Raw genomic sequence first — 14343 nt, 5'->3', positions numbered from 1 at the left:
TCTCAGAAACTTTAATGTACTGCCGTGCATTATAAATCTCTTGTGCAAATATGCAAAATATATAAGCAAACACACCAGGAGCTGGTTTCTGGGCTACCTGTTCATTGGTGCCCTGAGTTGCCTTCAGAGCTGGGAAGGTGGCCCAGGCCAGCTCCCCTTTTCTAGACAGGGAGAATGTCTGTGGGGGCCTAGCGATTGCTCTGTGCAGGAGCTGACGTATCCGGGATCTCAGAAACTCATCTGTCTCCAGACTCCTCCAGTCCAGCCCTCTTTTTTCCCTGGAACATTTTGGTATTCCAGTGAATGCACTTTGGGAAATAAAATGCTGAGTTAAACCGTCTTGGTGGAATGCAAGGCAGAAACTAACATTTAGAACAGCTGGTGACATCCAGGCCCCATGTAGATGTTCCATTACATGACTTTGTGTTTTTCAAATAACAAGGTACTCAGTCCTCCCGACAACATTCTGAAGTGGATATTACCATTCTTACTTTACAGATGAGAAAACTGAGGCTCAAGAGAGGAAGTAACTTGTCCCAGGTCACACAGTCTTACAGCCAGGGCTCAAGCTCAAATCTCCTGACCCCTGGCCTCAGGAGAGCTGTATGGTGCTGTAGTTACGAGGCAGGACTTTGGTGCGTGCCTGCCTGGATTCTAATCCCAGCTCTGCAGGATACTAGCTGTGCAACCTTGAGCAAGCTACTGAACCTCTCTGTGTCCCAGTTTCCTCACCTGTAAGATGGGGATAATAATAGCACCGACCTCATTGGAGGGATTGAATGAGTTAATATTTGTAAAATGAGTAAAACAATTCTAGGCACACTGGAGCACTGTGCATGTTTTGATAGATAAAATTAAACCAGCCCCCACGGCTATACCCAGGGTGGGCCAGCAGGACCCTGTGCCCTGTGCTGCCCACTGCCACTGCCCTTGTCTCCCCTACCTGGTCGTCCAGGGGGAGCTCGCAGAAAGCTGGGATGTACTTGGCCCACTCGACCAGCACCAGCAGCTGCTCCTTCATGGACTCGCACACGTCCGAGATGCTGGCGATCTTCTTGGCCCGGATGTCACCATTGATCCCAGAGACAGGGGAAGTGATCTGAGGAAGTCAAAGGAAAACTCTGAGGATGGCCAGGTTCTCCCTACACTCTTTGTCCCTTGCACAGCACCCCTCTCCACGTCTGGAAAAGGGGGTCCTGGACTATGGGTGCCTTCCTAGCTCTGAAGGAAGCTCAGGGACAGAGCAGGCAGAAGGCGACACACTGTGGAGGCAGACATGAGGGACGAGGGCTCCCTCTGGGCCTTCCCCTGCTGTCTGCCCCTACAGCCCCCCTTCTAGCTCCCAAGAACTCCAAAGAACCCCTTGGCCCCAGGGGAGAGCAGGGCAAATATTATCATTCTCATCTGATAGATGAAGAAATTATGGCCCGGAGAGGGGCTGTGACTTGCCCAATGTCACACAGAGTGGGGTGGCTGAGTCGGTTTGCCACCTCTGGCCGTCACTCAGTCCTCTCAGGGCTAAGCTGATCTCAGGCCCTCAGTGAGAGCGAATGCAGGCAGCAGGATGAACTATAAAGTGTCCCAGGGCACCAGACCTGCATTCAAGTTCTGCCTTTGCTACAAAACAGGCTGTGGGGCACTGACGGCGCCTTGTTTCTGGACTCAGTTTCCCTTCTAGATATGAGGACCTTTTTACCTGCTGATCCAGGGCCTGGCTGGGAGAACAGGGGTGGAGGAGGGTGAGACTCTTCTTTGGTGTGGGGGATCCCTGGGCAGGTGGAAGGGGTCCATGGACAGGTGGGAAGTCACCCCAGTACCTGCTGAGACAAGACTTCAGCCTGTAGGAGGGCGTTGATGGAGGGCAGGCTGCTGTCTTCGTAGCTTGACCTTCGAGTGCTGATCCGGTCCCGCTCATTCTGGACGGCTGTGAGGAGGCAGAGAGCGCAGTGAGGAGGGGGCCAGGGGACAGGGGTCCCATGACTCACAAAGAGTGGATGAGGTACAAGGGGAGAGAATTCAACCTAGAGAGATAACTGCAAGCCTATTCTAAGGTAAAAGAAAAGCATTTGGAGGTGGAAGGGGATGGTATCTATTGGGCAGAGCCCAAGTCAACATGTGGGAATGAGCGAAGATTACTTCCAACTCAGCTTGTTGAAGAAGTTTCTAGACACCAGCAACCTGCCTCCCCTCTCCTCACCCCCCTTCCCCCTCACACAATAGGGCAGCTGGAGGAGTGATCAACCTGTTGTGGGAGGCATGCAAGATAGTGATGGCTTCACAGAGGGCTTAAGGTAGGTCTTGATCATTGAAGAGGGCATCTGACAAGATCATAGGTTTCCAAGCTCTGTTATAGAAAAGGGTCCCTTTCTTTCCAGATGAAAGTGTATAAAACAAGCAAAAGGGATTACTCTGGGTGACACCAAGATGGCTTGGAGCACTGGGACAGAGCCCTGGACAAGGGGATCAGGAGGTCTCCACCTGCACCAAAGGTCCCATCCACCAGCAGGAACTGCTAGTGCTCTAATCTAACCTTCTTAGAGACAGCAAGGCAAAGCTATTCCACTCCTCCCCACCCCTGGGCTCTCTTCCGGGAACTCAGGGACCTGGGCCTCTGTCCACCAGGGCCCCACACCCCACTGGCCACCTCCATTCAGGCCACTCCTGGCCTAAGATGTCAGATGGACCGTCTGCTGCCCAGACCCTGTCCCTGGCAATCCAAGAGGCCTCACAGTGCAACGAAGCTTTGCTGAAACTAGAAAGAGGGAGGCAGAAGCAGGAGACCTGGGTTCCTGTTTGGAATTCACTCTCTGTGTGCTCGTGGGAACCACATCCTCTTGCTGGGCCTCAGTTTTCCCATCTCAAACACTACTGCTTCTCTCCTAAACCTGGTCCTCTGCAGTCTTTGCCATCGCAGGAACTGGCAAGTTTATTCAGACCAAAAACCCTGGCGTCTTCCTGGACTCCTTTTTCTCTCACACCACACATTGGATCCACCAGCAAACGCTGTCAGTAATCCCACCAAAATAGATCTGCTGCTGGCATCTCCTCTGCTCCCACCCTAAGTGGAGCCCTGGGCCCCTTTCCAGGATTAAGGCAGACCCTCCTCACTGGTTTCCTTGCTTCTGGCCTCATAAGACAGAAAAACCAAACCAAATCAGTTGCCATCAAATTGATTCCAACTCATGGTCACCCATGTGTGTCAGAGTAGAACTGTACTCCACGGTGTTTTCAATGGCTGATTTTTTGGAAGTAGATTGCCAGGCCTTTCTTCCAAGGTACCTCCGAATGGACTCAAAACTCCAACTTTTCAGTTACTAGTTGAGCATGTTAACCATTTGCACCACGTAAGGACTCATCCTATTAAAACATAACTCAGGTGGTGTCCCTTAAAAACTCAGGTGGTGTCCCTTACATGGAGTAAAATTACAACTCCTCATTACAGCACCAGGCCCCCAAGATCCTGCCCCACTTCCTCTCCAATCTCACCTTTTACGTCCTCCCCTCATTTCCTCTGCTCCAGCTACACCAGCTTCCTTGCTCTTCCTCCAAGGAGCCCTGGTGATGCAACAGTTAAGCGCTCAGCTGCTAACTGAAAATCTGGCGGTTGGAACACACCCCGCGGCTCCATTGGAGAAAGATCTGTCAATCTGCTTCCATTATGATTACAGCCTAGGAAACCCTATGGAGCAGTTCTACTCTGTCACATGGGGTTGCTATGAGTCGGAAATTGATTCAATGGTGCCTAACAACTTAACAACTCTTCCTCCGATATCTCTGGCACACTCCCCCTCAGGGCCTTTGCACTGCTCAGAATTCTTTCCCATATGACCTAGCGTCTCTGCTTCGCTCATGGCTCTGAGCAGACATCACCTTCTCCAAGACACCCTGTCTAATATGGCATTTCCTCCCTCACACTCGGTCCCCTCACCCTACTCTATTTTTCTCCCTGCACTTAATGTAAAATGATTTGTTCACGTGTTTACTGCCTGGCTCTCTACGTGAAGGGAAGTGCCAGAGAGCAGGAACCATGTCCCTCTTGTTCACAGCTGTAGCCCCAGAGTCTAGAACAGTGCCTGGCACACAGTAGATGCTCAGTAAATACTTGCTGAGTAAATGAAAGAAGGAGTTGGATGAGACACACTCTAATTCTTACAAGCACCCTTTTTGTCAAGGGGACATTGACTTTCCAATTCTTCAACTTTTCCCTGATCTTACGCAGAGCTGCTGGGAAGAAATCAGACAAAAGTCAAATACTCCAAACTGAGTCCAGGACTCAGTGGGGTTTAATAGGGACCCTCTCCTTAATAGAGATAAGAGGAGACCTCTTCCTGAGGCCTCACTGGTCTCCTGCCCCACCACCCTGGACACGCCAGCTCACAGCCCAGCTCCTCTGCCCTGCTTGGTGCTCAGCCCCACCCGCCAACACCCTGCTGTGGCTGCTGGGCCTGCCAGGCGCCCGCACCCACCGGGGCGCCAGTGGCAGAGGCGGGCAGAATAAAAGGGCTGGTGTCAGCAGCTGCAGAGAAGGCTCCTCAAGGTTAGGCGGGCGTTATCAGCGCCCCAGCGCGAGCTCAGTCACGGAATGATGTTTTCCAAATGTTTGCTCAGTATTAGCAGGGTCGGGGACCTAATGTAACTTCTATTGAATATTAACCAATGGGGCAGAGGCAGAGAGGAGGATGAGCCTGTCTTCCCAGAGAACCCCTGAGTGAGAGCCTGGAGGGGGGCAGGGCCCAGGTCCAAAGAAGGTCCTTGTCACACAGCCCCTGGTCCATTACCAACTGGATTCCCACATCTCCCGCACCCCAGACCCCTGGGCCTGATTTCTGGGCTGGGTTTCAGATGCCAGGAACTGAGTATGTCCCCTAGGCCTGATGGCTAAGGTCCAGGCAAGTGTCCGTCTGCCTGGTCTCTGGTTGCAGAAAAAAAATCATAGCCTGTGGTTGGGCCCACTGAACCCAGGTTTCTGCCCAGAGTCTTTGCCCCTCCAGGGAACCTGCTTCCAGCCCCTGTGGAATGGTTCTTAGGCCGAGACTTACAGGCCTGAGGGATTTGGAACCCTTTCCTGTGCTCGAGAGGAAGTTTTGGGAATCTAGACCAGAGAAGATGCCTTTCTAGCTGATCACTCCCAGTTTCATTCCAGGGAGTTGGGTGTCTGCTTAGCTTTGGGGAGCCTGAGTTCTAGTCCTGACCCATCACAATACCTCCCTGGTCTGTTTCCCCATCTGTGAAGTGGGGAGGAAATAGATTTGATGGCCTCCTTATAGACCTGGCTGTTTTATAATCCCTATGTTTTCAGCTCAGACATTCTTGTCCTCGAGGACTACTTTTGGGTTTCAGTCCCCAAACCCTGCTAAAGCTATCTAGCAGAGAAATAAAAACTTGTCCCAATTCTCCTGATCAGTGAAGCTTCCAGTGAGAATTTCTTATGGCTTTGGGAACTGCCCACCAGGCCAAGAAGGGGTGGTTGAGGCTGTAAGACTGACTGATGGCGACCACATGTATGTGAGAGTAGAATTGTGTTGAGGGCAGAATATGATGTTTCAGAAGTAGATCGTCAGGCCTTCCTTCCAATGTGCCTGTGAAGGGACTTGAACATCTAACCTTTCAGTTAGCAGCCGAGCGTGTTAACCATTTGTACCATCCAGAGGCTCCATAAGACTTAAGTAGAACTAGTAATCACCTTAACTCCCCAGAGCTTGACCATGGTGGCAACTGAACACTTTGCAACCCTGGCCCATTCTCAAAGCAACCAAGTGATTGCGTGTGTCATGATCTTCTGGTTGACCCAGGCATGTAAATAAGTACCAATGTTTACTAGCCCATGCTCATTTACTGTCAGCCAAATTTCCTAGCCTCCTGGTATGATGTCGCTTCCTCTGGGCCAAGAAGCAAATGGCTATTTTCAAGGCCAAGCTAAGGCTGAATGGGCTGGGGTTTCAACCCCTCAGGGAGGCTGGGCATGGAATCTGCTAGCTCAGCAACAGCTCAGCAAGAGGGGGCCAGGGAACATGTCCTGGCAGGTCATGTTACCTGTACAGGTATGTCGCTGAATGTGTGGTTAGACCCACAGAGTTGGACCCATCAATCTGATCCTCTCGTCTTACAGATGGGAAAATTGGAGCCCAGAAGGGGCAGAAGCTTCCCTGACGTTACCCACGTGAAAATGACTGTGTGTTTAACGAGAGACAGATGCAAAGACTGACCACCTGCAGGACCAGCCTATATCCAGCCTAGGTAGGGAGCCATCTGCTCAGGTTGGCTGCCAACAGCTCTCCTCACCTGCCTGTCTCAAGGCCTGAAATTTCAACATGAAAGATTCATTCTCTTGAACACAAACCGTCTGAATAACACCTCTGGACAATCACAGAATTCTAAAGTCTTCGACTATCGGGATAATAGAATCACTGATTGTAAATCATAGAATGTTAGGCCCTTAGACTGTAGTTCTCCACCTATTTCTTGTCTCCAACTGTTCATATGTGCATCACATTCCCATTCGTAACATTTCTCAGTCCGCAGAGTGATTCTCAGCTTGGAAGAGTGGGCGAGAGAAGCTCAGCCCTATTGAAAAGCGGGCGGGGGAGAGGAAAACATATTGGTAGTTTGAAAAAGCCCTTCTCCCACTTTGCAAATCACTGAGATCTGGGGGTTAGAATTGCGGTGTTTGGAGCAGGAGGAGGCCTTGGAGACCATTCACTCCTTCCTTGGGGCCAGCAGACCCAGATCTTCCAGCAGGACTCATGCGCTCAGACTAAAGCCCCATAGAGACGGCATTTCCGAGAGGTGATGCAGAGAAAATGGGCTCAGAGGCTGACAGGAGAGGAGGAGGCTGCCAAAGCCAGGCGTCCCCTCCTCTGTCATGCTGGGGCAGGCTGGGTCCCAGGTTCCTGCTCCTGGGGTGTGGTGGTCCCAGGTTCTTGCTCCTGGGGTGTGGTGGGGTGTGTGTGTTTGTACAGGACTAGACTCAGGGTTTGGCTCAGGTGGCATAACTGTAGGCTGGAGTGAAGGTCTGGGGCTAGTCCCAGAGCTGGGAGCAGTGAGTTTGGGGGAGAAGGAAACAAAGACATTAGAAAACAACCTCCAATTACTTTGAGAAACAGTTAAAAGGTATTTGTCCCATGAGCTCGACTGAAAACAATTTTAAATATTTCTGGGGTCTGGAGGGCATGAGGAGGTAGAGATGAAGCATTGTCCAAACAGCATTGAATTTGACTCCCAAGCTTTTGGGGTTCATACCTCAGGTCTTCTGTTGACCAGCTACGGGGCCTTGGGCAATTTGCTTAACCAATCTGGGCCTCCGTTCCCTCATCCATGAAAAGGGGGGAATAATAATAGTGCCAGCCACACAGGCTCGTCATGAGAATAAAAGGAGCTATCAAATGTGAGAAATGCCCAGCCCAGCAATTGGCAGCAGCTGGTAGCGGAAGGCCTGGCAAGCCCTTAATGTCACGCTCCCATCTTCCCATTGACCTTCACCCAGGACGAGTCTGGTGTCTCGTTCCCATTTTCTAGAACATGAAAACTTGGGCAATCACCTGGTACATAAGGATGAAGAGTAAAGGAATTGGGGCAGGTGTCCCTGGGACAGGAAGCTGAGGAATAGAGCTCCCAGCTGGTCGAATTTATTAAGTCTAGGTGGTGGGTGTTGTACCATCATTTGCCCCACTTTTCCTGAAGTTTGAAATATTGTATTGAGAAAAATCACCCAATGTGGCTGCCTTGTGGTAGTGAAGGCAGTCATGGCAGCAGCTGCTGCTGGGAGCTTCCTAGCTGAGTGGGAGCTTATCTCTTCGAATCTTTCTCAAGACCAAGCCCAGCCCCTCCCTATGGTCAGATTTCCAGGCCCTCCCTCCTCTCAGCCATTAGCAAGTCCTTTCTCTTCTGATCCAGTCACCCTGGGGCCTGTCACCTAGTCATAAAGTCGTGGCTGCAGTTGTAAATGACTCTCTCAGGGAGCTGTGGGTGTGGGTGGGGTGCAGGGGTAATAGGGGGAGGGCCGGGCTCACCTTCCTTCTTCATGCCAGCCCGGAAGCACTTCTTGAGCCTGCAGTAGCGGCACTGGTTCCTCTTGTCTTTGTCCACCACGCATTGCCGGCTAAATCTGGGGAGGGCTTTGGATGGTTGGATGGAGAAGGGACAGTCTTCCCCCTCCCAGGAAGGAACTAGGACCCTGGCCATCTGATTGACCCCCAGCTTCCTTACTCGAACCCTTCATCCCAAGAGTTCCCACGCTGACTGAACAGGAGGTGGAAAGGCCCTGTGGCTTCTTTAAGAGTCCAATTCTGTCCTGCTAAAGATGGGGAAACTGAGGGTCAGAGAGGCAACATGTGGCCCTGTGGCACTCAGGACATCAGTGACAGTGCAGAGTTGGGAAACCTAGCCTTTTGAGTACCATCACATCTCTAAAAGCTCAGTGTCCACAGCAGGTGGCTTGTGTAAACCACTCTTTGGAGAGAGAGATGAAGTAGAAACAGTGCAGCCCAGTGGCAGGGGTGGGGCCCTGAGTGTCAACTCTGGCTCTGCCATTCATTTGAACCTGGTGACCTTGGGTAAATTTGTAGCCCTTGCCAAGCCACAGCTTCCTTATCTATAAAATGGGAATAACATTAGTAACCACCTCAGAGAGGTAGCCTGCCCCCCTGCCCATTGCTATCCAGTCGATTCTGACTCATAGCAACCCAATAGGACAGAGTAGAACTGCCCCATAGGGTTTCCAAGGAGTGGCTGGTGGATTTGAACTGCCGACCTTTTGCTTAGCAGCTGAGCTCTTAACCACTGTGTCACCAGGGTTCCCTCAGAGAGGTGTTGGCAGGTAAAAGTGAGGTAATATACAAAAGAGCTCAGCAAGTGCTCATAATTAACGGCTGCTATTATTTATTATTATTATTATTTTACTATTGCTGTTACCCAGAATGGGAGATCTTTTGAAGGAGACATATCTAAGGCTGTAGGGAGCCTGGTAAGTGGAAAGGCCTGGGGTCAATCCCCCATTTGCCCCAGAAAAGCACCAGGTTGGAGGATGGCCCCACGCTCTAAGGCTTCAGAGGAGGCTAGATCTTAAGGCTCTTGGGTCCTTACTTGCTAAAATGAGAATAATAACAACGGGCTTGCGGGACTGGTTCTACACTGTAGTGCATGCAAAGACTTTTAGTAAGTGCTTAATAAAGGGCAGCCAATAACTTCTGATCAGTGAATGGAGTTCCTAGATTAGATGTTCCCATCTGGATCCTCCAGGCCTAAGAAACCTGGGGCATCTTGAAGGCCTTGAAGGGCAGACGCCTCTGGAACCCAGTCAGGAAAGAGACAGACCCTGGGGAACATTAGCCCAAGTGCACTCATTTCTCAACTGGAGAAATCAAGTCCCTGAGCGGGGAGGCTCCTCACCTGCAGGAGTACATGTGGTTCTTCCTCACACTTCTCCGGAAGAAGCCCTTGCAGCCATCACAGCTCGAGGCCCCATAGTGTTTTCCTGTGGCCCGGTCCCCACAGATGGCACATAGGGCGCTGACGCCCAGGCTGTTGGGTGTGTTGAGGTTGGCGCTTTCTGATGGGGATGTGTCTGTGCCAGAAGAGATGGGAGAATGGACTCAGGAGGGCAGAGGGCCACCTCTTGGTGATGGGCATTCAGAAACCAGCATAAGTGTTGCAGGGATCTTCCCAGGGCTTTGGCCTCAGCCAGGCCTGCTTCTATTCCTGGCTCCTTCATCCATGACCGTGGGCAAAGCACATGGCCCTTTGGAACCTCAGTTTCACATCTATAAATTGGGGGTGGTTGTGACACTGATTTTACAGCATTGTTGGTGAGTATCTGCTTCTCTCCACGGTGGAGGCCACTAGCTGGGGCTTTCCCCGGGAAGGAATGAAAACCTGGCCATCTCCTAGCATGCATATGACCCTTGTAGACTTCTGATTAATGGGGTGGGAGGGCAGGGCAGGGCTGTGGAAGGGACAAATACCCCCTTCCCGCTTCTCCCCCAAACTAGGTCATGTCCCTCATTTCTCACCGAGCGATCAGGGCTGGGTGGGTCTCAGCCTGGTGCCCGGGACTCTCCCGGGGGAGCAGGGAAGAAATGCACTGAGAGCATTTGCTCATTTGCCTTCCTGGGAGGGTCATGGCAAGGTTCTGGGCACCTCTCGAATACCTCCCGTCCCAGAGGCAAAAGGTACTGGGTCTGCATAAATGTGAGGAGGGGGGATAAGAGTCAGGGTGGCAAAGGAGGTCTTGGATTGAGCACCAGGAGTCCTGCGCACTAGTGCTGATGCTGCCACTAATTTGCCTGTGATCTTGGGCAAGTTCTTTGTTCTCAATTCAGTTTCCCCTGGGCCTCAGTTTCCCTAACTGTAAAACAAGGTTTTGATGGTTAGAATTTGCATTTCTAACAAGTTTCCAGGTGATGCTAATGCTGATGGTTAGGGACCAATTCTGAGAACCACTGGTAGAGCAGTGGTTCTCACTTTTTATTATACCTAAGAATCACCTAGGGTCTTGTTAAGCTGTAGATTCTGGGGGTGGAAATGCAATTTCTCAGCAGGTGTTCGAACTGCAACAAACAGGTTCGAAGCCTTTCTGTAAAATGAGGCAGTTTGATTGGTCTGGGTTTTTTTTTTTTTTTTTAATTTCAGCATCTGAACCCTCTATTTTTTTGTAAGCAAATCTTCCATCAAGGATAGACACCTTGGAAAATATGATGAATGCTGTAGACTGTCTCCCCAGAAAATGGCACACACCACCCAGTTACACACACAGTTCCACAGAAACTCTGAACCTGTCCTTGGATTCCAAGGGGACAACCAGCTAAGAACTGGAGGGAGGCACAGTGTTATATTTAAGAGCACAAACTCTGGAGCCCCATGCCCACGTTCGAATCCTGGCTTCCCCACTGCTTAGTTGCGTGACATTGGCTGAGTTATTTCACATCCCCAAGCCTTAGTTTGCTCACTTATAAAATGGAGAGCACAATAGTCCCCAATGAATCAATATATATCAGTGTTCGTAAAATAAAAACGTTCCTGCAAAATAGAACTCAGAACGTATGACACCATTGCATCTCATTTCAGCCATCACCTCGCTGAATGTCTCCGGAGACTCCAAATGTGCCCAGGAGTGTGGCCCCCTCCACATGGTGAATTATTCCCGGAGTTGGGGGTAATTGTTAAGCCACTGTGGTGCCCTTTCTCCCTCAGCCTTGCCTCCCGACCCCCAGTGAGAGCTGACCCCACAACACCCCCACCCCAACCCCCAAGGTGAGCTGACCCCCAACTCCTAGCCATTTGGGCCCAGGCGGCAGGGCAAGAGCTCGTACTTCATCCCTCATTCTCCAAGGGGGACACCAAGGCTCAGAGGGGACAAATGACCTGCCCAGGGTCATCACACTGCTGCGAAGTAGAGTAGCCAGACCTACAGCTCAGGTGTGCTGGGCCCCTCTGACCAGTGCTGCACATGGTAAGGTGTCTGCTGGGACCTCTGATGAGCAAGGACCCCCTCCTACTGCTGCTTCTGAATGGGGGGCAGGGGTGGGTGGAGCTTATCCTTAAAGCCTGTGAGCCACCAGCCCAGGATGTATGCAAAACACTTTGGAGCAACTTCCAATGTTCCCAATTCTCAGACCACCTCAGACTCCAGGAATGTAAGCCCTTCTTACAGATGCTTCCAGTTCTTGAGACCACCCATGTAGGGGCTGGCACCAGTTACCAGTACAAAGGACTCAAGTGCCTCATCTTGTTTAATCCTTGGTCAGCTCTGGGAGGCAGATGCTATTATTTATCCCCACTCACAGATGAGGAAACTGAGCCTTAGAGAGGCACCTTGGTTTGCCAAGTTCACATAGGTAGGAAGGATCTATTCCAGAGTTTGAGCCCAGATCTTTCTGGCTCCAGAGCCAGAGGCTGTCCTGCTTGGGGACACCCAGCTAAGGGTCCAGACTTGGCCTCTACCTCAGAAGCACACAATTCCTGGGAACTGGGGACATGGGCTTTGAAGAGGTGGTGGGGCCGGGCCCCAGGGATCGGCCTGGGACTGGGCAGTGGCTGGGAGTGTGACAGCGCACACTGTCCCTGTAGGATCACACAGCACCCCACGGCAGACTCCTTGTTTACCACTTCCAGGCTGTGACCCTGGACATTCCTAAAAGCTGCTGGCTGGCAGGCTTAGGACGATTAAGCCCATTTTGTAGACTATGCAGAGGCCAGGAGAGGGCAGGTGACGTGCCCAAGGTCACACAGTGAGCGGATGCCAGGGATGGGCAAATACCAGTTAAGGCTGATCACAGCAGTGCGTGTCCTCCACCCCCACCCCCTGCCCGGCCGCTGCCTCCTCTTTCTAGCTGAGCTGACCACAGCGGTACAGACCTAGGCTGAAGACACAGCTGGATTCCAGCTGTGCAGGTCTGAGCCATGGAAGGGAGGCAGGTGTCAGGCTGACCTGGGCCAGCTGCCAGCTCTCCTCTGAGGCTGGCCCAGGACCAGTTAGGACCCTTCCCCTCTGGGGAGCTTCCTGGCTTCCAGGCCTCCTCCCTTGCCCAGCTCCCTGTGGAGGAGAACAGTCCACCCCCTAGTGATGTTGGAGAGGATGTAGAAACCTGGGGAGAGACATACACAGACCACAAAAATCTGCTCAAACAGCCATATTGCTGAGGTGAATCTCATCCGGCAAACGGCAAAATCAAAAACTCACACATCATGTCCGCATAATCGTGCAGACGAGAATGCTTATCCCCCGTACGGGGGTATACATGCAGCATCTGAAGCATGTACAGACAGCAGAGTGTAGCAAGGGTAATGAGTGCTCGGGGCAATCGCTAAGCTTGCTCCCCCTCCCCCCACTGACAAGGTGGGGGCTGGCGATTCACTGGCTGGCCTTGTCTGGCTCCCCCTTGGACTTGCAAATGCCCCCCCACAACCTGCTCACTACACCTCTGACAGACAGGGGCACATGACAAAACTCCATACAGGACATACATCCAGAAATCACAGGGCACACAAACATCCACACCCGCAGTAAATGCGGTCACAGACCCACAGAGACGGCACACGCATACCGATACCCACAGAAACGGGGACACACAGTTACAGTCGCTTACATTCACAAGCCAGACAAACATAGTCAGCCCTAGAGACGCACACGAACACAGATCCACTCAATGAACACAGGACACAGGAACGCAAGTATGTGAATGTCTACCCCCAGACACTGGTCTACCCAGAGACACTCGCATACCTACACGGCACACATACCCCAACCACACACTTACACAGAAACTCATATGTGCACACCAGGAGGAGGGTCACAATCACATACACAACACACACAGCTGAGTTGGAATCTTAGCCAAATTTCCCCTTCAAACTTCATTTTTTTTAAGTGGCATGTTCACCCCTAAAAGAGCCCCAAAGACAACCTGAAATGCAGTTGCGCCACCATGTCCAGGGACAGGACATACCTTTCCATCTCTCTGGGCTTAGACCCAAGGGGTTCAAGAAGGGACCACGTAGGGCTGTATTACTGGAGCTGGATGCCAAAAGGGAGCTCACCATCATGTCTCTGCTCTCAGTGACACACCAAGCAGGAACAGCTTTGAGGTACTGGAGACTGGGAGGGCCTGGCAGAAATACCTGGGATAGGCTTTTGCTGGAAATTTGCCCCTGCAGGCCTCACCCAGAATGCCCCTGGTCACTGTACCCAGGCACATTGGCTTCACCTGACAACATCTGTGCTAGCCCCACAGGACCAAACCAAAAAAAACTGTTGCCATTGAGTCAATTCTGACTCATAGCAACCCTATAGGACAGAGTGGAACTGCCCCATAGCTTTTCCAAACAGCAGCTGGTGGATTCATACTGCTGACCATTTTGTTTAGCAGCCAAATGCTTAACCACTGTGCCACGAGGGCTCCTACAGGACCAATCTACCATTTTCCATCACTTCCCTCCCAATCTTAAGTGCTAAAGACCCACTCCATACGTGAGCACACCTGCCCCCAACTGGCACACCTGGGCACGCCTGCCCACACCTACCATTGCCCATCGTCAGCACCTGCACATTCTCAAACTCCAGGGTGGTGTAGGCTGGGTCCAGCGCAGCACTGTAGTCAGCCATGTCCATGTCGACAAGGGTTTTGGAGAGGCGCATTCTCCCCTGCCACCACACCTCGGCCACCTGCCCAGCCCAGAATGCCCACCCCGCAGGCTCTAGGCCGAGCCTTGGCCCCCACCCTCTGCCCTCCCACTGCCTCCTCCCAGGCACCCTCTCTGCCTTCCTGCGTTTCAACTTGTCCTCTGGGAGGATCTGCCGAGAGTCTGGCCTAGCCTCTGCCAGGGGTGGAGGTTCTGCCGGGGAGGGGT

At 51.9% G+C, this 14343-nt stretch overlaps 1 protein-coding gene across 3 annotated transcripts in view; it reads right to left on the bottom strand.

Moving 5' to 3' along the window:
- Nucleotides 1-14131, bottom strand: part of HNF4A (hepatocyte nuclear factor 4 alpha) — a 31342-nt gene extending 17211 nt beyond the window's left edge. For all 3 annotated transcript variants that reach the window (XM_064276103.1, XM_023550267.2, XM_064276102.1), the window contains exons 1-5: nt 14017-14131; nt 9388-9562; nt 8010-8104; nt 1818-1924; nt 944-1099 (exon numbers count right to left, since the gene is read on the bottom strand). In XM_064276103.1, the coding sequence (XP_064132173.1) occupies nt 944-1099; nt 1818-1924; nt 8010-8104; nt 9388-9562; nt 14017-14131 (648 nt within the window). The remainder of the gene's footprint in view (nt 1-943; nt 1100-1817; nt 1925-8009; nt 8105-9387; nt 9563-14016) is intronic.
- Between the last annotated feature and the right edge of the window lie 212 nt (nt 14132-14343).

This window comes from Loxodonta africana, chromosome 24 (genome assembly GCF_030014295.1).
Source record: "Loxodonta africana isolate mLoxAfr1 chromosome 24, mLoxAfr1.hap2, whole genome shotgun sequence".
Lineage (NCBI taxonomy): Eukaryota > Metazoa > Chordata > Mammalia > Proboscidea > Elephantidae > Loxodonta > Loxodonta africana.
This window is presented reverse-complemented; position numbering and strand designations above follow the sequence as displayed.